A 25,708-nucleotide genomic window follows, 5' to 3' on the forward strand; every position below is an offset into this window, starting at 1 on the left:
GAAGTGGCGGCTTCAGTCACCTTTATCAGCCTAAGCTTCTTGGGTCAGTAAAATAATGTAACCAATCAATTTCTTTTCAGACGAGCCATCTAAACCGAAGAATGTGGAGCTCGTCGACTGGGACAAGGATCACGCTGATCTCAAATGGCAGAAGCCAGACAATGATGGTGGTGCCGAAATCACCGGATACGTTATTGAGTACAAGGTAAATAATAAGTTCCTAACACAGAACTAAACACTGGAGCTATACCGGGCCTGAAGAATTTTTCTGCCTCAACTCAGAACTCTATTCTCAAACTACCTAGACTCAGTCCTGTGATTGGTATTATGCTTCTAATAACCTCAATCTATGTTTGAAAATGATTTTAGTTTTGGGCTTAGTTCTGTAATACGCACCAATGAAAGAAACGTGTAAGACAGCCAGCAGCTGTTGTAGTCAAATCATTGAAGTACACTCATCTTGAATATTTATCTTTTCAACTAACTACTACTAATGATGATTATTGCGTCTCCAGGAAAAGTTCGGCAAAGACTGGGTAAAGGGTAAGGAGGTGCCCGGCGACTGCCTGGCTGCAACCCAGGATGGACTCAAGGAAGGATGCACTTACGAGTTCAGGGTCCGCGCCATCAACAAGGCTGGACCTGGTGAACCCAGTGACAGCACGAAGCCAATTGTGGCTAAGTGCAGATTTGGTGAGTAGAAATGGATAGGAACTCCATCTAAAAACTGAAAAATCTTTTTTACTCCTTAAAGAATAAAAAGGAAAAATTGGAATCTCAGCACAATAGGGTAGTCGACACTCATCGTCCCTAGTCAATAGAAATACTTTTTAAGAGCTGACAAAAGGCGACTCCTCTTAGATTTTTTATGGCAAAGGGGTCTAAGACGTCATCAGGTCTCTAACTCGATATTTATTTAGTCAACTGAAAAATGGTTATTGGTACTATAGTCTGGTCTGTGAGCACGTAGAATTTTGTCTGTTAAGGATGGGTAGCTTGGGGTCATTGGACAAAATTCTACGTGCTCACAGATCGGGCTTTAGCTGTTCTAAGATTAAATAAAGTTTCTAGCTTCTGAAAAATATTTATTGTTAAATCAATGGGTTTTTATTGTAGCGTTGTTGAAGAGCAAGGCAGGAAATCAAACAACTGAAATTAACTGTAATATTATTTACAGTCAAACCATACATCATCGGAGACGGTCTCCAAGGAATGATCATCAAGAAGGGACAAGTGATCACCTACGACATCAAGTACGGTGGTGAACCTGAACCGGAAGTCAAATGGTTCAAGGGTGAAGAGGTAAATACTTTTTTCTTTAGACTCCTTTTTCTAATTTTTTTTTCCAGCAGATTGATCTTGAAATTACTTGCACGAAGTTTCTTTTCGTGGAATCATCTTTGATATTTGTAGCAAATCTACCGTCGAGTTTTAATTGGATTATTATAATAACGTATATTTTACTTTTTTCCAAAAAAGAAACGCGGAAAGGCGTACACGGAGAAGGTCAGGGTGAAACTGAATGTTGTCGTTTATAAATGTTCTAAAATCTACTGAAACTGTCTTATCTATATCTACATAAATGTGGCTAACAAAACTACACTTTATACAGAAATACGCACACTATGAAATGAATTTTAAGTTAGGATTCTATTGACGAAAATTTCTGAAAAAAATAAAATAAAAACTGTACGCAATGCTGATATTTTTATTTTTAAAGTTAACTTAAAGTTCATTTCATCATACTCAAAAGTACCTACATACTACTATGTATTTAAGAAAATCGCAATGTGTGCGATTCACCTTTGTCAAAGGACTCGATATATCGCTTTCAATGTTTTAACAACTTTACATATTAAGGAAGTTACTTTTAAATTAATATAGAATGCACCAACATGCACATTAAAAGTAGATTTCAATTCTTGATTCTTCACGGTAACCATCGAATGGTCATGTCCCATACCTTGACCATTATTAAGTATTCTTTATTGATTGATATTGATTCATTAAAACAATGTGATAACACTTTCATATCGGCATTTTAATGCCAACTAAAACAACACATAACACTAACATAATACTGTCACACTTAACAATAACTATCTAATAAAACTTTATGTTTACGTATTTTGGATTGAATCTGATCGCAACATTGAATTTGAACTCCATTACACATTCGTACATAATTGCACTTTGATTCACTTGATATACATAATAGCACAATCGATCATTGTAACGATCACACCCTTGGATGTACCGAGGGAAAATGGGATATGTTCGTAACATCTTCCTTTCCCTATTGTGACTCTAAGGGAAGATAGGAAGAACAAGTTACATTTTGTCTCGAAAAATTATTTTTAATCATGATCAACCAATACCATGATAACACCAGTAAATATCATCTAATAAAACGACGATCAAGTAATCAATAAAACGTACATGCTACGGCATCATTTTCTTCTTCGATTGCATCAAAAATAAAAGTAAAATATCACACAGTTGAATCTTAACTAAAATAAAACGCATATTACAGTCAGTCATTCGTCACTTATTACATCAGTAATTCTAACTTACATTAAAACATCAAAAGATCAGATTCGATCCCCCAAAGCTCCTCGTAACACAACCATCCGTGTGCAGGAGATCAAGGATGACGGCGACCGCATCACCATTGACAAGTATGAGAAGAACACAGTCCTGACTGTGAGGAAGACCACCAGGCCAGACAGCGGGAAGTACAAGCTGGTGCTCACCAACTCGTCGGGAACCTGCGAGAGCATAGCCGACGTTGTTGTGTTGGGTAAGTGTGTTTTATAAATGCTTTAGCAGACGCGTATTAAAGGTGTCCTTAGCGCATAACTGAGTCCGGGCCAGCACAAGAGGGGTGATAAGATGTGACAGGGCATACAAGTCTGAAGGACATCTGAATCAGCGTCTCGCTGGCGTTTGACGCCACAAAAACACCCTCCAGTGCTGCTCCTATACCTCTGGCATTGACTTACTTTGTAGCTATAGGTACCTAATATTAGATCGACTATTGACACACATAGTGTGTGGCTTATAGGAAAAGACACCCGAGTTACCCTTGAGAAAGTTACATTAGTAAGATTCACTCATAAAATATTTAGCCCGTGACTGGTTCAAATAAACGGATTAAAAATTTGACAAGTTTACCTTGAGTTTGCAAAACACTTCATTAGTTCCATTAGGCAACAGAGATCTAATGTTTAGGTTACCTACTTTCATTCAATTGACTTTTTTTACGTTTGGAGACGATATTTTCCCAACATCATTAATGTTACCCTACGTCTTACTCTCTTGAAATCTAACATTCGCTGCGATTTTTGCAGACAAACCCAACCGCCCCAACGGCCCCATAGAGGTTGTGGACATCCGCGCCGAGAAGGCGACTGTCAAATGGCAGAAGCCCGACGACTGGCAGGGATCCGACATCACTGGATACACACTCGAGAAGATGGACATGGTGAGTCATCCTCTAGATTCAGCATAGAAATTATCAATTATCCAGCATATAATTTAATACTTAAAGGAGAAACTCTTGGCCTGCATCTCAAAGAAAGTGATGATCAGGCCGGAGGTGGAAGCAAGCTTCAACCGTAGAAACTGGCTATCCTTACCTTCAACAGCCGAAATACGACTATACTGTTAACCCTGTAGTTTGTGACAGATTTAGTAAGATACTTAGTGGTAGCGAGCTAGCCTAGACGGACTAGGACAAGTCCTATTGAGCAGAAAGTTTTGCCCCCACTGGGAATAATGAACCCGGGACCTTTTATTCTGAGATTGTTTTCCCAGTTTCCCCAATACTTACCTACTACTTTTTTATAGGACACCGGCAACTGGGTGCCATGTGGTGAGACTGGAGCTGAGCCAACAGAGTTCACGGTCAAGGGTCTCACTCCGAACCACAAGTACAAGTTCAGAGTACGGGCCGTCAACAAGGAGGGCGAGTCTGAGCCTCTGGAGACAGACGGATTCATTGTTGCCAAGAATCCTTACGGTAAGTAGAAATATCTATACAGTGTGAGTCACGTTAAAGTGTACATATGAAAATAGATGAAACTAGACCTATTTTTATCGACAAAAAAGAGGTCAAAATTTTTTTGAGATTTTTTTTTAATTTTTTATAGAATTTTTTTTCTTCCAATTACTTATTGTAAAGAAAACGTAATAACTTTTAAACTAAGCGGTATATCCTGATAAAATAATAACAGCAATAATTCTAAATAACAGGCAATACTAAAAAAATACATAAAATACACAAAAAAGGCCAACAAATAATAAATAATGATACTTTTTGAAAAAAATCTGCTTTAAAATTCGTGTTTTTTTGTTTATTTGATAAATTTCTCCAAAAAATGCCCCTATAACAGGTGGTTTTTATTACTTTGTATTATTCTCTATCGTATTATCTTTGTAAAACCAAAAATCGCATGTCTCTATCCCTATCACAACATTTGCTATGATCGTTTGAACAAAGGCCTGCCACAACATTATTCTCCGCTGCAGTTAGAGACAATTTTAATTTTAACTAAAATGATTATTTTACTTCGAAATCTTTTGTTTTTATTTAAAATCTAACTTGTCTTTATCAAAATAACAAATCTAGAGCCATTTTCAGTTTCGTTGTTAACGAAGCGTTGAATGGCGTGCCCGGAGAGGCTTAGTTCAAACGATCATTGCACACGTTGTGATAGGGATAGATACATGCGATTTTTGGTTTTACGAAGGTAATACGATAGAGAATAATACAAAGTAATAAAAACCACCGGTTATAGGGGCATTTTTTGGAGAAATTTGTCAAATAACCAAAAAAACACAAATTTAAAAGCAGATTTTTTTCAAAAAGTATCTTTTTTTATTATTTATTGGCCTTTTTTATGTATTTTATGTATTTTTTTTAGTATTGCCTGTTATTTAGCATTATTACTGTTTTTATTTTATCAGGATATACCTCTTAGTTTTAAAGTTATTACGTTTTCTTTACAATAAGTAATTGGAAGAAAAAAAATTCTATAAAAAATTAAAAAAAAAACTCATAAAATTTTTGACCTCTTTTTTGTCGATAAAAATAGGTCTAGTTTCATCTATTTTCATATGTACACTTTAACATGACTCACACTGTATTTATGTTATTTTTTAACTGCTGCTGAGTACAACTAAACTTCACAAAACCATTAGCAAGTATTGGATGGAACTAAACGCTATATGACAAGACAGTTGACAACTGTTGACAGTGACAGCAAAATTGGCGGGCGGTCGTTGAGCTGTCAAACTTTTTCACTAAACTTTTGAATTTTGTTTACAAACAAAAAAAGTTTCTTCAGTATCAGAAAAACACATTTTCACCATGGTAATCCCTGTATTTTCCTTCCAGACCCACCGAAGGCGCCAAGCAAGCCCAATATTGTGGACTACGACAACATGTCGGTCACACTGCAATGGGAACCGCCAGTAGACGATGGTGGAAGACCAATTTTGGGCTACGTTGTTGAAATGAAAGACAAATTCTCACCAGACTGGATCGAGGTACGTCTAAACAACAATCTAGTACACTTTGGCTTAGCTTGAAAACAGTTTTGGTAGGTTTTTCATTCATGAAATTCAGATTATCAGTGATCAAACTTATTCAATGAATAACTTTTACTTAGTAATGATAAAAACTATAAAGCTACTCCTAGATGCACAATTTAACTAGTAAGTACTTAATACTTTCTTTCATCTCAGTTTCAAATAGGTTTTTTAACTACTTGTATTTGATAGTAATGTAAGAAATGATCAAAAACTAATGAAATAAATATTTATTTATATTTATTTACCTACTAAAAGACATACATAATTAATATTTGATGATTCATTTAAAGTAAACTACTGCATCAGAAATTAAACTATTTTCGTTATTCTAGGGGACCAATACACTACTTAGATCAATTTTTTACCAATCTTTTTTTAAAATCTTATAGCTATTATCAGCTCCCTCATTTATTAATTGAATTTTAATCGCTTATATAGGTGACCAAGACCAACGACACAAAGACTGAGTACAAGGTAGAAGGCCTCAAAGAGAAGATGGTATACCAGTTCCGAGTGAAGGCGCATAACAAGGCCGGAGTCGGTGAGGCTTCGCAGCCTACTGACAACCACCTGTGCAAGCACAAGAACTGTGAGTATTGTTATTGACTAATAATTTCTGCTAAGGTAGCAAGAAGGCGCTGGACGCAGGCCGCTACCAACCGGGCAACACGGAAACCATTGGGGGAGGCCTGTATTCAACAGTGGACAACCCATGGCTGAAATGAGATGATGATGAACAATTTCTGCTTGGCTTCAATTGCTTCAATTCTTTTATTTGTATAAAATTAACTAAATCCAATCAGTAAAATTCTCATTGCTAAACCATACTAGGATGGAGAATCTTATTTGAAAAAAGGGAAAGAGGTTGAATGTATTTTTTGCACTACTAATTTATTCTTAGCACTCCACTATAATTGTCCTGAATAATAGTAGGGTTCATGTAGAAAAAGTTGATATGTAAGAGCTTTTAGAACTGACATTTGAAGAACTTAAAATACTAGCACATCAAGTAGCAGTAAAATAAGACAATAGAAATCTATTGTTAGATTGTTCTCATTGGAGTACTAGGAGTCTTCAGCGACTTATCCCACTTTTATCTTGGTCCATGGGCCAAGCTACTGAATTGAATTTTTAAATAATATGCAAAAGAAAAAAATATTTAAAAATTCAATCCAGTGAGGTCATGAATTCAAGCTAAAAGTGGGCCAAGTCACTGAAGAGTCCTAGGCCTAGGATATAGGCTGAACTATACTATGAAAGGTTCATTACTAAGAAACTGATTTAATAATGTCTTCTCTAATGCAGTGAAGCCACGCATCGAGCGCAGCACATTCAAGTCGGTGATCATCAAGGCAGGCCGCACTCACAAGTGGTCGGTGGATGTCATCGGTGAACCCCCACCAGAGATGTCATGGTAAGTGCTGCATTTTTACTTAAATACCACCTCTCAGGTCTGGACAGTGACTTTAGGGTTAATACTGCTTAGGGGCCGACCTACTATATTCCTTCTCATTATTGCCGATTTTTGACGTTGACTTGACTTGCCTGGTGGGAGGCCCTTGAATCCACGGGGTCCTGAGCTGAAGCCCAAAAAGCCATAATAATATGGTAGTAGTGTAGGTATAAGACCTAAATGACTACTGAGTAGTGAGGTTAAGGTAAAAGCTGACAATATGTTTCTTATTTAAAAATTTCTGCATACTTATGACACTATGTTTACACAAATTCTTTAAGCAATATTCTTGCTAGAATCAAATTAAATTACATGCTTATTTCTGGGACATTAATATAATTGTATTGTTCTTGGTTTGAATAGGAAAGTAAATTACTTTGGGTTTTTTTATATCCCAAGCTTAGATAATAAAGCATCCCAAGGTAAAGCATACTAAACGTTATTATTAGATTGCTTTATAATATGCCAAACCAATCAAATTAAAGTCTCATAATAACAATATGCAATAAATGTGTCACTTATTAAAAGAATTCTGTATGAGTAATTTAATTTTAACTCACTTAACTTGAAAAATCGCAAAAAACATTAAATCACACTGTAGGAATTTTACTAAATACCTACCTACCACTTAAAAACTTTCAGAAGGGTCATACTTGCACAATGATATTAGTAAAGCACATTTTTTTTAAATATAAATTAAATCAATGTACAAAATTTTTGTATCTATTTGTGTAAATTCAGTACATTGAAGATCATCATGGTTGTCTCAAGCTAAAAGCACACTGAAGTTTGTATCAAAAAGCCTGTCAAATATCGCCACAAAGCTCAACTAGATGTCGCTCCGCGCTGAGCGCCGTTTTCTTAGCCCGCGGTGTCCAGATTTTTTTTCCCGTAAAGACCCTCGGCGCCCGACGCTGTGAAAGCATACTTACCTGGCGTAGGGGACACCGTGATCACGAAGGCGGTTCCCCCAGGGCGAGGCCGGTCCATTGCACTGCGGACGGGTTGACCCCTGCGATTATCCCTAATGCGGATAACTCGGACGCGTAATTTTTGGTAGTGGGGACTGCGTACGCGCCGTCCCCCCCTTAAACCCTTAAATCGATTATCCAAACTAAGTCATTCTGTAACACAAGTGCTGGGTCATCCTCTAGCACAGATAGATAATAAAAAGATAAAAATACTTAGCTTATGAAAGCTTAGTCTTACAAGAATTAATAGTCTCTATTTTCACTCTCTAGTTCGAACTAGTTTTTGCCCGCGGCTTCACCCGCGTGAAATTTAGTTTGTCACAGATGGTCATAATAATTATAGCCATAATGTTATACTGGGTTATAAACAATAATACTGTAAATTTTCATCAAAATTTGTTCAGCAGTTTTTGCGTGAAAAAGAAACAAACATTCCATCCATAATAACTTTCGAATGTATAATATTAGTAGGATTCTCCTATAATAACGCTGCGAATTTGCTGCTACTATCACGTGGTATTTTTACAATGATCTATTACAGAATTTCCTTATAAAAATATTGTTTTTTATTCATAATCGGGCGCTGTCCCCTTTTCTCAATATCCCAATAATGAATAACCCATAATAATAATATCCCAAATTAATCGGTCATCATAAGTAACGCATTAGTCACACATGCATTATTTTTTATTGATTCATAACATGTTGCAGTTTCTCTAAATACTTTCATTAAATGCCAATTAGTAAACTATGGATGTTTCTACAAACTTCCCTTGCGTGTTTGTAATACCACTGAATCTTAACAACTGTTCTCAACAGAAAAGGGTCTGCGGCCTGCGCCCCTCGTTAGATGTCGTTTCATTTTCCCAAAGCACGCAACCCCTGCAAAACTAACTGTACCAAACATTTGCAACTCTAAAAGCAACTAGATGTCGCTCCGCGCTGAGCGCCGTTTTCTTAGCCCGCGGTGTCCAGATTTTTTTTCCTGTAATGACCCTCGGCGCCCGACGCTGTAAAAGCATACTTACCTGGCGTAGGGGACACCGTGATCACGAAGGCGGTTCCCCCAGGGCGAGGCCGGTCCATTGCACTGCGGACAGGTTGACCCCTGCGATTATCCCTAATGCGGATAACTCGGACGCGTAATTTTTGGTAGTGGGGACTGCGTACGCGCTGTCCCCCCCTTAAACCCTAGACATGATTTGAATCGATTATCCAAACTTAAGGCATTCTGTAACAGAAGTGCTGCTGGGTAAACCTCAGCGCACCTTATGGAAGCTTAATGCGATATTAAAATTTATGCTATAATAGCACTGCAAAAGTTGCTGCTGTATTTATTATTATTCTGTGCTACTATCAAGTGTTTTTTTTTTTAATATTTAATTGTTTTGAAAAAATGTGGTATTTTTTAAACGGTTTTATTAGCTCGCCCTGTTTATTTCCTTTGAAAATGTGTAACTTATTTTGAAGTATTTGAAGTAATCGCTTCTTGGTTGGATTTCTCCTTTAACTATAAATATTTTGCTAACAACACATGTGACTTAAGTATTTTTGTTCATAATCAGGCGCTGATATCCCCCATAAACATAAACAATATCCCTATTAATAATCATCACATAATAACTCAATCACATAAATGCATTATTTTTATAATAATATTGTAGTATGCGCGTCACTACGCACACACTCACCTCCCATAGGTAGTATATAAGGTTATACACTCATAATAAACGGGCTCTTAATACGCAGTCAGTCTACTTATTTAATCGTCCCAACGCCCAACGTTGCATGGCGACCCTGCCAGTGCTGCTCACGCAGCATTGCGCAGATGGTTTAGTAGAAAATTAAAGTTAATTAAAATAATATTAAATAAATTTTAAAATGTAGTGAAAAGTGGATTAATAACAATGGACTAAAATTGGACTAAATGAATCTTCAATAAAATTATCGAACTAAAAATAAATGCGTACGTGAAATAGAAATAACAGTGCCAAATATCAAGAATTTCCTGATCCTGATCAAGAAGCAAGACAACGGACCGAGGTGATGAAGAACTGTATGAGCTGGGCGCCGGGCGATGATGGAGTCAGATGAGGTAACAACAGTGTGCTGGGTGCCGGGCGATGATGGAGCCAGATGATGAGGTTGACAGCAGTTAGCAGGGTGCCGGGAGTGTTCGAGTCGGAAGTGGTCGCAGCCGGGAGAACCCTACATCATGATAAGTCCCCGTGCAGAAGTGCCCATATGCCCCATGAAGAAAAGTCCTCTTGTCCTCTTAAAAATTAGGTCGTCGTTCTACGGTAAAATATTTTTTTTCATTAATTATGATTATCATTTAAATTTTGGAGATTAATTTAATTTTTGAAATGTTAATTTATTGGTTTAATTTGATGATTTTTTTTTTAATAATTTCGTAATTTTGTAAAGTAAATTATTTTGTGAGAATATTTTTATGGATATATTGAATGTACTAATTTAATTTAAACTTAATTCACAAATTTTTCAAGTTATTTGTAATTTTCAAATTAATTCACAAAATTGCAATTTTATATCCTTAAAGGAATAAATATAGAATTCGATATTTTTATTGAAGATGTAAAATGTTTATTACTAGGTAATTTGAATATTTTTATTGTGTAATTGTTTTACATTTTATAATAACGTTTGTTGATGACTTAGTAAATTTACTGATAACATAATAATATTGAACAATATAGTAATACTGGATAATAAGAAAGAATAATAATTTGCATAATAATTTTATTTCATGATATTTTTTTTAAGATTTTATTTATATTTTGGCAATTAAGTTATGTAGTTTTACACCAGTGATATTTTACAGTCTCATTTTTTTACATTTTATTTGATTAGGAATTATTTACAGTAATTTTTAAAATAATTTGATTGTCTAAAAGTAGGTCAATAATTTTGTTACTCAGTCATGTCATTGCACTCAACGCATACGACTTATTACAAATCAGCAAAACGTGATTTAGCATCAGACACGTTATGATGACATGTAGGTATTTTCTAGCGTATCGACACAATACTTCGCTGTAATTAAGATCTTTACTTTTAAACAATAATTGTGTTTGATATGCAAGTAAATATTTTAAATTAGTATCATATTTGTAGACTTTTAAGATCACCAAGATCACATCTCTAATATGGATCTTTAACAGAACATTAATAGGATTATTGATTGATTTGATTGATTGGATTTAACTTTGAAGTAAAACAATATTTTGTCATATTTTTTCATGATGCAGTAATATAACTAATTAAAATATTTATGTAATGACGAAATAATAAAGTAATTTATATCATTTAAAACGTAATACTTATAGATTTTGATGATTGATATGATGAAAAATATTTTGCAGTGTAGGTAAAATATCACTTGGCTGACAACTCGATTGCTGATTTATTTGGGTCAACACACAATAGAATATTGCACAATGATTAACTGTAATTGAAAGTTTTTGACTATGAACGTAAATTATTTTACACAAATTCTATTTGTTTTGTTTTAACTATGATTCTATTACAGTTACCTATATTCAGTACTTTTGTAACTTTAGAAATTATTTAGAAAAATGACTTTGAAATTATGTATATGAAAAATAATATTTTGATATCATATTATGATTACACGGATAAGACGATAATAAGAATAATTTTGATTCTATGACATGAATATAATTTATACAATGTATAAAGTTAATAAAAAAAAACTTATTGTGAGTTTAGAAAACTGTAGGCATAGGAATGTACGTTAATGTTATTAAATGATGAAGGCTAAGAGATAAAGGTTTGTTGTTATAATGCAGGTTTTGGTTTGAAATTAAGATAGGCAAAGTTATAAAATAGTTTGATATTGTTTGTAAAGATGAGCTTAAAGTTAGGCATGCATTCATTACACAGGATACTTTTGATTATTTTGGACTGATCACCCAAATATTTAAAGATATTCTAATGCATTGATTGCGTAGGTTTGTGAGATTGTAAAGTATTTTGTTAGATATTTAATGAATATTGAAATATTAAACATATGAATATTATGTAAACATGGTACTAAAATAAATAATATTAAGGGGAATTATCCTTCGTTCGATCATGGTGCATACTAGATATCTCTGTGAGAATAGTTGGAGACATAAATAAGTCTTAAAATTATCCCTTAATTTAAATGATTATTATAAATAAATAAATATTATTATAAAGTGCGCGCACATTTTATAAAAGTACCATGATGAAATGATAAAATGAATAATAAGTCGACTATAAATAAATAAATAATGACTTGTAAGTGTAGTAGATCTACTAACTATTAAAACATGAGGGTGGCCACCTCATAAGAATTAATGACGTATTATCGGATAGGTATGGAAACTTTAATGGATATGACTTAGGTACTACATAGTACGAATTAGTACGAAATACTTGGATATGACTTTAATATGAATGAATAGGTATTACATAAAAATATTATTGTTGAAACATTTTAAATAGTCGTCAACAACACGTTTAGATTAAGTATTAATTCTTTTTTAATATTTTTTAACACTATTCATTTGTTATGGTTATTTGACACCACTAATTAAAATATCTTTGTCTTATTTTACTCAATCTTGAAATTATTGGAGAATGGTGTCAAGTACCCAATTTTGTAAAACCTTTTTTTTTCTTCCATTGGCTTTCTTTTATGTAAAAAAAAAAAACAAAAAAAACGGGGGAGGTGTAGTATGCGCGTCACTACGCACACACTCACCTCCCATAGGTAGTATATAAGGTTATACACTCATAATAAACGGGCTCTTAATACGCAGTCAGTCTACTTATTTAATCGTCCCAACGCCCAACGTTGCAATATTTTAATTGTTTATTGAGTCAATAACATGTTGTGGTTACTCTAAATACTTTAATTAAATGCCATCTAGTAAACTATGGATGTATCTACAAACTTCCCTTACGTGTTTGTTAAACCACTGAATCTAAACAACTGTTCCCAACAGAAAAGGGTCTGCGGCCTGCTCCCCTCGTTAGATGTCGCTTCATTTTTCCAAAGCACGCAACCCCTGCAAAACTGTAACCGTACCAAACATTTGCAACTCTAAACGCAACTAGATGTCGCTCCGCGCTGAGCGCCGTTTTCTTAGCCCGCGGTGTCCAGATTTTTTTTCCTGTAAAGACCCTCGGCGCCCGACGCTGTAAAAGCATACTTACCTGGCGTAGGGGACACCGTGATCACGAAGGCGGTTCCCCCAGGGCGAGGCCGGTCCATTGCACTGCGGACAGGTTGACCCCTGCGATTATCCCTAATGCGGATAACTCGGACGCGTAATTTTTGGTAGTGGGGACTGCGTACGCGCTGTCCCCCCCTTAAAACCTAGACATGATACAAATCGACTATCGAAGCCAAGACATTCTGTAATACGAGTGCTGACTGTGTCAACCTCTGACACAGCATATATTATTAAGAAAGCTTTAACTTGCCTGCACAATATTTAGTCTACCTATTCGCGCATCCAGTTTATGCTATAATAACACTGCGAAATTGCTGCTACTGTCAAGTGGTTTTTTTAATTAATTATCTGAATATTATTATTCAGAAAAACGTGGGATTTTTTTCGTTTGAAAATGTATTTAAACTTATTTTGAAGTATTCGAAGTAACATCGCTACTTGGTTGGGTTTTCGTTATTTCTCCTTCTATAAATACATATTTTGATAAAAACACATCTGACTAAGTATTTTGGTTCATAATCTCCCCATAAACTTAAAACAATATCCCAACCCAATCAATAGTCATTACATGTAACTCAGTCACACATCCATTATATTATTTTTATAACAATCTCATTGTTTATTGATTCCTAACATGTTGTGATTTCCCTAAATATTTTAATTAAATGCCATCTAGTAAACTATGGATGTATCTAAAAACACCCTTCCATGTATGTTGTATCACAGAATCTAAACAAGTTTTCTTTAATATAATGGTATCTGCGTTCTGCACCCCTCGTTAGATGTCGATAGTAGAATGTAACTACAAACTTCCCTTACGTTTTTGGTAAACCACTGAGTCTAAACAAATTTTCTCAACAAAAAAGTGTCTGAGGCCTGCGCCCCTCGGTAGATGTCGCTTCTTTTCCCCAAAGCAACCCCTGCAAAACTGTAACCGTACCAAATATTTGCAACTCCAAACGCAACTAGATGTCGCTTCGCACTGAGCGCCGTTTTCTTAGCCCGCGGTGTCCAGATTTTTTTTCCTGAAAAGACCCTCGGCGCCCGACGCTGTGAAAGCATACTTACCTGGCGTAGGGGACACCGTGATCACGAAGGCGGTTCCCCCAGGGCGAGGCCGGTCCATTGCACTGCGGACGGGTTGACCCCTGCGATTATCCCTAATGTGGATAACTCGGACGCGTAATTTTTGGTAGTGGGGACTGCGTACGCGCCGCCCCCCCCTTAAACTCTTGACACTGTTTAAATCTAAGTCTTTCTGTAATACATGAGTGCTAGGTCAATCTCTCTAGCACAATGTATAAAAGCTTAAATAAATGTGCTTATCTACACAAAATTTAATAATCTCTATTTTTACCAAATACGCAAAGGCGTAGCGACAGCGCTCATTAGGTGATAAAACGCGGCCACAAAATGCATATGCTCGTCATTTCATTTATTATTATCATTTATCATGTGTCGTCACGACATGTCGCGGAATCGCAACGACAGCTAATAATTATAATGATATGACGCCACAATGACGCGCGCATGCGTTTTGAAGCCGCGTCTGTTGCCGCGTTTTGTCGTCGAATGTGCGCTGTTGCGTATAGTTCGATATTTGACATTATCCTATCCATCCTTTATTACTGCGAAATAGCTGCTAATTTCATGTGGTTTTTTTTTTTACAAACGATCTATTCCATATTTAAAAGTGTGTTATCTACTGGTAAGAAAATATCTACTTACTAAATAACATCACTACTTGGTTGATTTATCCATGTAATTAATATTTTGCGCAAAGGACATCTAACTAAATTCATTTTTTTCCTTCATAAACTTACACAATATCCTAATAATTGATAATTTATTACGTTATATCCCAATCACAATTAATCGGTCATCACCAATAACTCATTAGTCACATATGCATTTTTTTTGATAAATTCATAAATTCATACTAATAATTTATGATGTGGTTTCACTAAATATTTTCGTTAAATGCCATCTAGTAAACTATGGATGTAACTATAAACTTCCCTTACGTGTTTGGTAAACCACTGAGTTTAAACAAATTTTCTCAACAAAAAAGGGACTGCGGCCTGCTCCCCTCGTTAGATGTCGCTGCATTTTCCCAAAGCACGCAACCCCTGTACAATGACAACCGTTCCAAACATTTACACCCCTGAAGGCAACTAGATGTCGCGCCGCGCTGAGCGCCGTTTTCTTAGCCCGCGGTGTCCAGATTTTTTTTCCCGTAAAGACCCTCGGCGCCCGACGCTGTGAAAGCATACTTACCTGGCGTAGGGGACACCGTGATCACGAAGGCGGTTCCCCCAGGGCGAGGCCGGTCCATTGCACTGCGGACGGGTTGACCCCTGCGATTATCCCTAATGTGGATAACTCGGACGCGTAATTTTTGGTAGTGGGGACTGCGTACGCGCCGTCCCCCCCTTAAACCCTTAAATCGATTATCCAAGCTAAGTCATTCTGTAACACAAGTGCTGGGTCATCCTCTAGCACAGATAGATAATAAAAAGATAAAAATACTTAGCTTATGAAATTAAGCTTAGTCTTACAAGAAATAGTCTCTATTTTCACTCTCTCGTTCGAACTAGTTTTTGCCCGCGGCTTCACCCGCGTGAAATTTAGTTTGTCACAGATGGTCATAATAATTATAGCCATAATGTTATACTGGGTTATAAACAATAATACTGTAAATTTTCATCAAAATTTGTTCAGCAGTTTTTGCGTGAAAAAGAAACAAACATTCCATCCATAATAACTTTCGAATGTATAATATTAGTAGGATTCTCCTATAATAACGCTGCGAATTTGATGCTACTATCACGTGGTATTTTTACAATGATCTATTACATAATTTCCTTATAAAAATATTGTTTTTTATTCATAATCGGGCGCTGTCCCCTTTTCTCAATATCCCAATAATGAATAACCCATAATAATAATATCCCAAATTAATCGGTCATCATAAGTAACGCATTAGTCACACATGCATTATTTTTATCATTTAATGCATAACATGTTGCAGTTTCTCTAAATACTTTCATTAAATGCCAATTAGTAAACTATGGATGTTTCTACAAACTTCCCTTGCGTGTTTGTAATACCACTGAATCTTAACAACTGTTCTCAACAGAAAAGGGTCTGCGGCCTGCGCCCCTCGTTAGATATCGCTTCATTTTCCCAAAGCACGCAACCCCTGCAAAACGAGAACCGTACCAAACATTTGCAACTCTAAAAGCAACTAGATGTCGCTCCGCGCTGAGCGCCGTTTTTTTAGCCCGCGGTGTCCAGATTTTTTTTCCCGTAAAGACCCTCGGCGCCCGACGCTGTGAAAGCATACTTACCTGGCGTAGGGGACACCGTGATCACGAAGGCGGTTCCCCCAGGGCGAGGCCGGTCCATTGCACTGCGGACGGGTTGACCCCTGCGATTATCCCTAATGCGGATAACTCGGACGCGTAATTTTTGGTAGTGGGGACTGCGTACGCGCCGTCCCCCCCTTAAACCCTTAAATCGATTATCCAAGCTAAGTCATTCTGTAACACAAGTGCTGAGTGCTGGGTCATCCTCTAGCACAGATAGATAATAAAAAGATAAAAATACTTAGCTTATGAAAGCTTAGTCTTACAAGAAATAGTCTCTATTTTCACTCTCTAGTTCGAACTAGTTTTTGCCCGCGGCTTCACCCGCGTGAAATTTAGTTTGTCACTAATGGTCATAATAATTATATCCATAATGTTATACTGGGTTATAAACAATGATACTGTAGTTTTTCTTCAAAATTCGTTCAGCAGTTTTTGCGTGAAAAAGAAACAAACATTCAGACATCCATAATAACTTTCGAATGTATAATATTAGTAGGATTCTCCTTTAATAACGCTGCGAATTAGCTGCTACTATCACGTGGTATTTTTTAAAATATTGCATTAAAAAGAAATACCTGTTTAAATTTAGTTGAAATGGAACGCGAAAGTTTAATATCTTAAATATGGTATTGATTAGAAAAACGTGGTATTTTTGAAATGGTTTTATTTAGCTTACTCTGTTTATTTCGTTTGGAAATGTATAACTTATTTTGAAGTAACAGCATCGCTACTTGGTTGGATTTCCGTGATTTCTCCTACTATACATACATAATAATTTATGTATATGTGGCCAAAAACACATCTGACATAAGTATTTTTGTTCATAATTAGGAGCCGCCATCCCTCATAAACATAAATGATATCCTCACAAATCTCACAATATGTACCTCAGTCACACATGCATGTTTCTTATAACAATTTCATTGTTTATCGATTCCTAACATGTTGTGGTTTCCCTAAATATACTTAAATTAAATGCCATCTAATAACTATGGATGTTTCTACAATCTCCCTTACATTATGTCTGCTGTTTTACGGAATGTAAACAACTGTTCTTAATAGAATAGTGTCTGAGTCCTGCACCCTCGTTAGATGTTGCTGCATTTTTCCAGAGCACACAACCCCTACAAAACGAGAACCGTACCAAACATTTGCAGCACTGAAGGCAACTAGATGTCGCTCCGCGCTGAGCGCCGTTTTCTTAGCCCGCGGTGTCCAGATTTTTTTTCCTGTAAAGACCCTCGGCGCCCGACGCTGTGAAAGCATACTTACCTGGCGTAGGGGACACCGTGATCACGAAGGCGGTTCCCCCAGGGCGAGGCCGGTCCATTGCACTGCGGACGGGTTGACCCCTGCGATTATCCCTAATGCGGATAACTCGGACGCGTAATTTTTGGTAGTGGGGACTGCGTACGCGCTGTCCCCCCCTTAAACCCTAGACATGATTTGAATCGATTATCCAAACTTAAGGCATTCTGTAACAGAAGTGCTGCTGGGTAAACCTCAGCGCACCTTATGGAAGCTTAATGCGATATTAAAATTTATGCTATAATAACACTGCAAAATTTGCTGCTGTATTTATTATTATTCTGTGCTACTATCAAGTGTTTTTTTTTAATATTTAATTGTTTTGAAAAACGTGGTATTTTTAAACGGTTTTATTAGCTCGCCCTGTTTATTTTCTTTGAAAATGTGTAACTTATTTTGAAGTATTTGAAGTAATCGCTTCTTGGTTGGATTTCTCCTTTAACTATAAATATTTTGCTAACAACACATCTGACTTAAGTATTTTTGTTCATAATCAGGCGCTGATATCCCCCATAAACATAAACAATATCCCTATTAATAATCATCACATAATAACTCAATCACACAAATGCATTATTTTTATAATAATATTTTCATTGTTAATTGAGTCAATAACATGTTGTGGTTACTCTAAATACTTTAATTAAATGCCATCTAGTAAACTATGGATGTATCTACAAACTTCCCTTACGTGTTTGTTAAACCACTGAATCTAAACAACTGTTCCCAACAGAAAAGGGTCTGCGGCGTTTCAGCTCGGAATGACAACTTCTCAAAATGACAACCGGGGCGCAAAATGTCCACTTCTCAAAATGACAACTTCTTAAAATGTCAACTTCGCTAAAAGACAACTTCTCATAATGTCTATTTCTCACAATGACAAATTCGCATTTGGTCAACTTTACATAATGACAACTCTAGAAGAACTAGAACTCTAGAAATAATGAAAATAAAATATCAACAAGTAGTTGACATTATGCGAAGTAGACCAAATGCGAATTTGTCATTGTGAGAAATAGAAATTATGAGAAGTTGTCTTTTAGCGAAGTTGACATTTTAAGAAGTTGTCATTTCGAGAAGTGGACATTTTGCGCCCCGGTTGTCATTTTGAGAAGTTGTCATTCCGAGCTGAAACGGTCTGCGGCCTGCTCCCCTCGTTAGATGTCGCTTCATTTACCCAAAGCACGAACCCCTGCAAAACTGTAACCGTACCAAACATTTGCAACTCTATAAGCAACTAGAAGTCGCTCCGCGCGGAGCGCCGCTTTCCTAGCCCGCGGTGTCCAGATTTTTTTTCCTGTAAAGACCCTCGGCGCCCGACGCTGTGAAAGCATACTTACCTGGCGTAGGGGACACCGTGATCACGAAGGCGGTTCCCCCAGGGCGAGGCCGGTCCATTGCACTGCGGACGGGTTGACCCCTGCGATTATCCCTAATGCGGATAACTCGGACGCGTAATTTTTGGTAGTGGGGACTGCGTACGCGCCGTCCCCCCCTTAAAACCTAGACATGATAATTAACGATTATCGAAGCCAAGACATTCTGTAATACGAGTGCTGACTGAGTCTGAGTCAACCTCTGATACAGCATGTTTTATTAAGAAAGCTTTAACTTGCCTGCACAATATTTAGTCTATTCGCGCATCCAGTTTATGCTATAATAACACTGCGAAATAGCTGCTTCTGTCAAGTGGTTTTTTTAATTAATTATCTGAATATTATTATTCGGAAAAACGTGGGATTTTTTTCGTTTAAAAATGTATTAACTTATTTTGAAGTATTCGAAGTCACATCGCTACTTGGTTGGGTTTTCGTTATTTCTCCTTCTATAAATACATATTTTGATAAAAACACATCTGACTAAGTATTTTGGTTCATAATCTCCCCATAAACTTAAAACAATATCCCAACCCAATCAATAGTCATTACATGTAACTCAGTCACACATCCATTATATTATTTTTATAACAATCTCATTGTTTATTGATTCCTAACATGTTGTGATTTCCCTAAATATTTTAATTAAATGCCATCTAGTAAACTATGGATGTATCTAAAAACACCCTTCCATGTATGTTGTATCACAGAATCTAAACAAGTTTTCTTTAATATAATGGTATCTGCGTTCTGCACCCCTCGTTAGATGTCGATAGTAGAATGTAACCACAAACTTCCCTTACGTGTTTGGTAAACCACTGAGTCTAAACAAATTTTCTCAACAAAAAAGTGTCTGAGGCCTGCGCCCCTCGGTAGATGTCGCTTCTTTTCCCCAAAGCACACAACCCCTGCAAAACTGTAACCGTACCAAACATTTGCAACTCTAAACGCAACTAGATGTCGCTCTGCGCTGAGCGCCGTTTTCTTAGCCCGCGGTGTCCAGATTTTTTTTCCCGTAAAGACCCTCGGCGCCCGACACTGTGAAAGCATACTTACCTGGCGTAGGGGACACCGTGATCACGAAGGCGGTTCCCCCAGGGCGAGGCCGGTCCATTGCACTGCGGACGGGTTGACCCCTGCGATTATCCCTAATGCGGATAACTCGGACGCGTAATTTTTGGTAGTGGGGACTGCGTACGCGCTGTCCCCCCCTTAAACCCTAGACATGATTTGAATCGATTATCCAAACTTAAGGCATTCTGTAACAGAAGTGCTGCTGGGTAAACCTCAGCGCACCTTATGGAAGCTTAATGCGATATTAAAATTTATGCTATAATAACACTGCAAAACTTGCTGCTGTATTTATTATTATTCTGTGCTACTATCAAGTGTTTTTTTTTAAATATTTAATTGTTTAGAAAAACGTGGTATTTTTAAACGGTTTTATTAGCTCGCCCTGTTTATTTCCTTTGAAAATGTGTAACTTATTTTGAAGTATTTGAAGTAATCGCTTCTTGGTTGGATTTCTCCTTTAACTATAAATATTTTGCTAACAACACATCTGACTTAAGTATTTTTGTTCATAATCAGGCGCTGATATCCCCCATAAACATAAACAATATCCCTATTAATAATCATCACATAATAACTCAATCACACAAATGCATTATTTTTATAATAATATTTTCATTGTTAATTGAGTCAATAACATGTTGTGGTTAGTCTAAATACTTTAATTAAATGCCATCTAGTAAACTATGGATGTATCTACAAACTTCCCTTACGTGTTTGTTAAACCACTGAATCTAAACAACTGTTCCCAACAGAAAAGGGTCTGCGGCCTGCTCCCCTCGTTAGATGTCGCTTCATTTTCCCAAAGCACGCAACCCCTGCAAAACTGTAACCGTACCAAACATTTGCAACTCTAAACGCAACTAGATGTCGCTCTGCGCTGAGCGCCGTTTTCTTAGCCCGCGGTGTCCAGATTTTTTTTCCTGTAAAGACCCTCGGCGCCCGACGCTGTGAAAGCATACTTACCTGGCGTAGGGGACACCGTGATCACGAAGGCGGTTCCCCCAGGGCGAGGCCGGTCCATTGCACTGCGGACGGGTTGACCCCTGCGATTATCCCTAATGCGGATAACTCGGACGCGTAATTTTTGGTAGTGGGGACTGCGTACGCGCCGTCCCCCCCTTAAACCCTAGACATGATTTGAATCGATTATCCAAACTTAAGGCATTCTGTAACAGAAGTGCTGCTGGGTAAACCTCAGCACACCTTATGGAAGCTTAATGCGATATTAAAATTTATGCTATAATAACACAGCAAAATTTGCTGCTGTATTTATTATTATTCTGTGCTACTATCAAGTGTTTTTTTTTTTAATATTTAATTGTTTTGAAAAACGTGGTATTTTTTAAACGGTTTTGTTAGCTCGCCCTGTTTATTTCCTTTGAAAATGTGTAACTTATTTTGAAGTATTTGAAGTAATCGCTTCTTGGTTGGATTTCTCCTTTAACTATAAATATTTTGCTAACAACACATCTGACTTAAGTATTTTTGTTCATAATCAGGCGCTGATATCCCCCATAAACATAAACAATATCCCTATTAATAATCATCACATAATAACTCAATCACATAAATGCATTATTTTTATAATAATATTTTCATTGTTTATTGAGTCAATAACATGTTGTGGTTACTCTAAATACTTTAATTAAATGCCATCTAGTAAACTATGGACACAGTATAGATTTATCTACTGTGCTATGGATGTATCTACAAACTTCCCTTACGTGTTTGTTAAACCACTGAATCTAAACAACTGTTCCCAACAGAAAAGGGTCTGCGGCCTGCTCCCCTCGTTAGATGTCTCTTCATTTTCCCAAAGCACGCAACCCCTGCAAAACTGTAACCGTACCAAACATTTGCAACTCTAAACGCAACTAGATGTCGCTCCGCGCTGAGCGCCGTTTTCCTAGCCCGCGGTGTCCAGATTTTTTTTCCCGTAAAGACCCTCGGCGCCCGACGCTGTGAAAGCATACTTACCTGGCGTAGGGGACACCGTGATCACGAAGGCGGTTCCCCCAGGGCGAGGCCGGTCCATTGCACTGCGGACGGGTTGACCCCTGCGATTATCCCTAATGCGGATAACTCGGACGCGTAATTTTTGGTAGTGGGGACTGCGTACGCGCCGTCCCCCCCCTTGAACTCTTGATACAATTTAATTGTAATCCAAGTCCTTCTGTGATGCAAGAGTGCTAGGTCAATTTCTGGCACAATGTATGATAGCATAATGTTCTTATCCACACGAAATAATATCTGTTTTTACCAAATACGCAAAGGCGTACCGACAGCGCACATTAGGTGATAAAACGCGGACACTAAATGCATGCGCGTCATTTCATATTATTTTATCGTGTCGTCGCGACATGTCTAATCTAATCTAAATAATTACAACTTAAAGGTGACTGACTGAAATAGTGATCTATCAACGCACAGGACGGATCGGGCTGAAATTTGGCATGCAGGTAGATGTTATGACGTAGGCATCCGCTAAGAAAGGATTTTACGAAACTCCACCCCTAAAGGGGTAAAACGGGATCCACGCGTACGAAGTCGCGGGCATCCGCTAGTATAATATGAGAATATGACGCCTCACGCCACAATGACGCGCGCATGCGTATTGTAGCCGCGTCTGTCGCCGTGTTTTGTCGTCGAATGTGCGCTGTTGCGTATACAGGGTGTTAGGTAAATGGGTATATGAGCCGACACTAGCCCATGTTAACATGGTCATATAAATGGTATGGTGAAGTCAGAAAATTGATATCTTCATTTTAATTATTTTATTTTTCATACAAATCGGATTTTATAAAATTTATTTTGTATGTAAATTAAAAAAATTAAAATGTTGATATCAAATTTCTGACTTCACCATACCATTTATATGCCCATGTTAACATGGGCTAGTGTCGGCTCATATACCCATTTACCTAACACCCTGTAGATAGTTATCTTATCCATCCTTTATTACTGCGAAATAGCTGCTACTATCACGTGGTATTTTTTTTCACCAACGATCTATTCCATATTTAGAAAAATGTGTTATCTATTGGTAAGAAAATATCTACTTATTAAATGACATCACTACTTGGTTGATTTATCCGTGTAATTAATATTTTGCGCAAAGCAGATCTAACTAAATTCATTTTTTCCCTCATAAACTTACACAATATCCTAATAATTGATAACTTATTACGTTATATCCCAATCACAATTAATCGGTTATCACCAATTACTCATTAGTCACACATGCATTATTTTTATAGATTCATAATTCATATTAATAATTTATGATGTGGTTTCACTAAATATTTTCATTAAATGCCATCTAGTAAACTATGGATGTAACTATAAACTTCCCTTACGTGTTTGGTAAACCACTGAGTCTAAACAAATTTTCTCAACAAAAAAAGGGCCTGCGGCCTGCTCCCCTCGTTAGATGTCGCTTCATTTTCCCAAAGCACGCAACCCCTGCAAAACTGTAACCGTACCAAACATTTGCAACTCTAAACGCAACTAGATGTCGCTCCGCGCTGAGCGCCGTTTTCCTAGCCCGCGGTGTCCAGATTTTTTTTCCCGTAAAGACCCTCGGCGCCCGACGCTGTTAAAGCATACTTACCTGGCGTAGGGGACACCGTGATCACGAAGGCGGTTCCCCCAGGGCGAGGCCGGTCCATTGCACTGCGGACGGGTTGACCCCTGCGATTATCCCTAATGCGGATAACTCGGACGCGTAATTTTTGGTAGTGGGGACTGCGTACGCGCCGTCCCCCCCTTAAAACCTAGACATGATACAAATCGATTATCGAAGCCAAGACATTCTGTAATACGAGTGCTGACTGAGTCAACCTCTGACACAGCATATTTTATTAAGAAAGCTTTAACTTGCCTGCACAATATTTAGTCTACCTATTCGCGCATCCAGTTTATGCTATAATAACACTGCGAAATTGCTGCTTCTGTCAAGTGTTTTTTTTTAATTAATTATCTGAATATTATTATTCAGAAAAACGTGGGATTTTTTTCGTTTGAAAATGTATTTAAACTTATTTTGAAGTATTCGAAGTTACATCGCTACTTGGTTGGGTTTTCGTTATTTCTCCTTCTATAAATACATATTTTGATAAAAACACATCTGACTAAGTATTTTGGTTCATAATCTCCCCATAAACTTAAAAAAATATCCCAACCCAATCAATATAGTCATTACATGTAACTCAGTCACACATCCATTATATTATTTTTATAACAATCTCATTGTTTATTGATTCCTAACATGTTGTGATTTCCCTAAATATTTTAATTAAATGCCATCTAGTAAACTATGGATGTATCTAAAAACACCCTTCCATGTATGTTGTATCACAGAATCTAAACAAGTTTTCTTTAATATAATGGTATCTGCGTTCTGCACCCCTCGTTAGATGTCGATAGCAGAATGTAACTACAAACTTCCCTTACGTGTTTGGTAAACCACTGAGTCTAAACAAATTTTCTCAACAAAAAAGTGTCTGAGGCCTGCGCCCCTCGGTAGATGTCGCTTCTTTTCCCCAAAGCACACAACCCCTGCAAAACTGTAACCGTACCAAACATTTGCAACTCTAAACGCAACTAGATGTCGCTCCGCGCTGAGCGCCGTTTTCCTAGCCCGCGGTGTCCAGATTTTTTTTCCTGTAAAGACCCTCGGCGCCCGACGCTGTGAAAGCATACTTACCTGGCGTAGGGGACACCGTGATCACGAAGGCGGTTCCCCCAGGGCGAGGCCGGTCCATTGCACTGCGGACGGGTTGACCCCTGCGATTATCCCTAATGCGGATAACTCGGACGCGTAATTTTTGGTAGTGGGGACTGCGTACGCGCCGTCCCCCCTTAAACTCTTGACACAATTTAATTGTAATCCAAGTCCTTCTGTGATGCAAGAGTGCTAGGTCAATCTCTGGCACAATGTATGATAGCATAATGTTCTTATCCACACGAAATAATATCTGTTTTTACCAAATACGCAAAGGCGTACCGACAGCGCACATTAGGTGATAAAACGCGGGCACGAAATGCATGCGCGTCATTTCATATTATTTTATCGTGTCGTCACGACATGTCTAATCTAATCTAAATAATTACAACTTAAAGGTGACTGACTGAAATAGTGATCTATCAACGCACAGGACGGATCGGGCTGAAATTTGGCATACAGGTAGATGTTATGACGTAGGCATCCGCTAAGAAAGGATTTTACGAAACTCCACCCCTAAAGGGGTAAAACGGGATCCACGCGTACGAAGTCGCGGGCATCCGCTAGTATAATATGATAATATGACGCCTC

General features: G+C 37.4%; 1 protein-coding gene and 13 non-coding genes across 14 annotated transcripts in view; all 14 read left to right on the forward strand.

Moving 5' to 3' along the window:
• LOC135084185 (twitchin) overlaps positions 1–25,708 on the forward strand; it is a 211,053-nt gene that overhangs the window by 71,994 nt on the left and 113,351 nt on the right. The window contains exons 71-79 of the mRNA XM_063978926.1: positions 81–205; positions 516–693; positions 1,178–1,302; positions 2,641–2,800; positions 3,351–3,484; positions 3,850–4,021; positions 5,399–5,550; positions 6,034–6,184; positions 6,901–7,009. Of these exons, the coding sequence (XP_063834996.1) occupies positions 81–205; positions 516–693; positions 1,178–1,302; positions 2,641–2,800; positions 3,351–3,484; positions 3,850–4,021; positions 5,399–5,550; positions 6,034–6,184; positions 6,901–7,009 (1,306 nt within the window). The remainder of the gene's footprint in view (positions 1–80; positions 206–515; positions 694–1,177; positions 1,303–2,640; positions 2,801–3,350; positions 3,485–3,849; positions 4,022–5,398; positions 5,551–6,033; positions 6,185–6,900; positions 7,010–25,708) is intronic.
• On the forward strand, positions 7,973–8,134 carry LOC135084328 (U1 spliceosomal RNA). The gene has a single exon (XR_010259825.1). It is a non-coding gene; the product is annotated as a U1 spliceosomal RNA (small nuclear RNA).
• Positions 9,040–9,201, forward strand: LOC135084325 (U1 spliceosomal RNA). The gene has a single exon (XR_010259823.1). It is a non-coding gene; the product is annotated as a U1 spliceosomal RNA (small nuclear RNA).
• LOC135084336 (U1 spliceosomal RNA) lies at positions 13,238–13,399 on the forward strand. The gene has a single exon (XR_010259833.1). It is a non-coding gene; the product is annotated as a U1 spliceosomal RNA (small nuclear RNA).
• On the forward strand, positions 14,326–14,488 carry LOC135084335 (U1 spliceosomal RNA). Its single transcript, XR_010259832.1, has one exon. It is a non-coding gene; the product is annotated as a U1 spliceosomal RNA (small nuclear RNA).
• Positions 15,535–15,696, forward strand: LOC135084326 (U1 spliceosomal RNA). The gene has a single exon (XR_010259824.1). It is a non-coding gene; the product is annotated as a U1 spliceosomal RNA (small nuclear RNA).
• On the forward strand, positions 16,608–16,769 carry LOC135084329 (U1 spliceosomal RNA). The gene has a single exon (XR_010259826.1). It is a non-coding gene; the product is annotated as a U1 spliceosomal RNA (small nuclear RNA).
• On the forward strand, positions 17,901–18,062 carry LOC135084337 (U1 spliceosomal RNA). The gene has a single exon (XR_010259834.1). It is a non-coding gene; the product is annotated as a U1 spliceosomal RNA (small nuclear RNA).
• Positions 19,277–19,438, forward strand: LOC135084330 (U1 spliceosomal RNA). Its single transcript, XR_010259827.1, has one exon. It is a non-coding gene; the product is annotated as a U1 spliceosomal RNA (small nuclear RNA).
• On the forward strand, positions 20,369–20,530 carry LOC135084338 (U1 spliceosomal RNA). Its single transcript, XR_010259835.1, has one exon. It is a non-coding gene; the product is annotated as a U1 spliceosomal RNA (small nuclear RNA).
• On the forward strand, positions 21,350–21,511 carry LOC135084331 (U1 spliceosomal RNA). The gene has a single exon (XR_010259828.1). It is a non-coding gene; the product is annotated as a U1 spliceosomal RNA (small nuclear RNA).
• On the forward strand, positions 22,364–22,525 carry LOC135084332 (U1 spliceosomal RNA). Its single transcript, XR_010259829.1, has one exon. It is a non-coding gene; the product is annotated as a U1 spliceosomal RNA (small nuclear RNA).
• LOC135084333 (U1 spliceosomal RNA) lies at positions 23,997–24,158 on the forward strand. Its single transcript, XR_010259830.1, has one exon. It is a non-coding gene; the product is annotated as a U1 spliceosomal RNA (small nuclear RNA).
• On the forward strand, positions 25,092–25,253 carry LOC135084334 (U1 spliceosomal RNA). The gene has a single exon (XR_010259831.1). It is a non-coding gene; the product is annotated as a U1 spliceosomal RNA (small nuclear RNA).

This window comes from Ostrinia nubilalis, chromosome 25 (assembly GCF_963855985.1).
Source record: "Ostrinia nubilalis chromosome 25, ilOstNubi1.1, whole genome shotgun sequence".
NCBI lineage: Eukaryota > Metazoa > Arthropoda > Insecta > Lepidoptera > Crambidae > Ostrinia > Ostrinia nubilalis.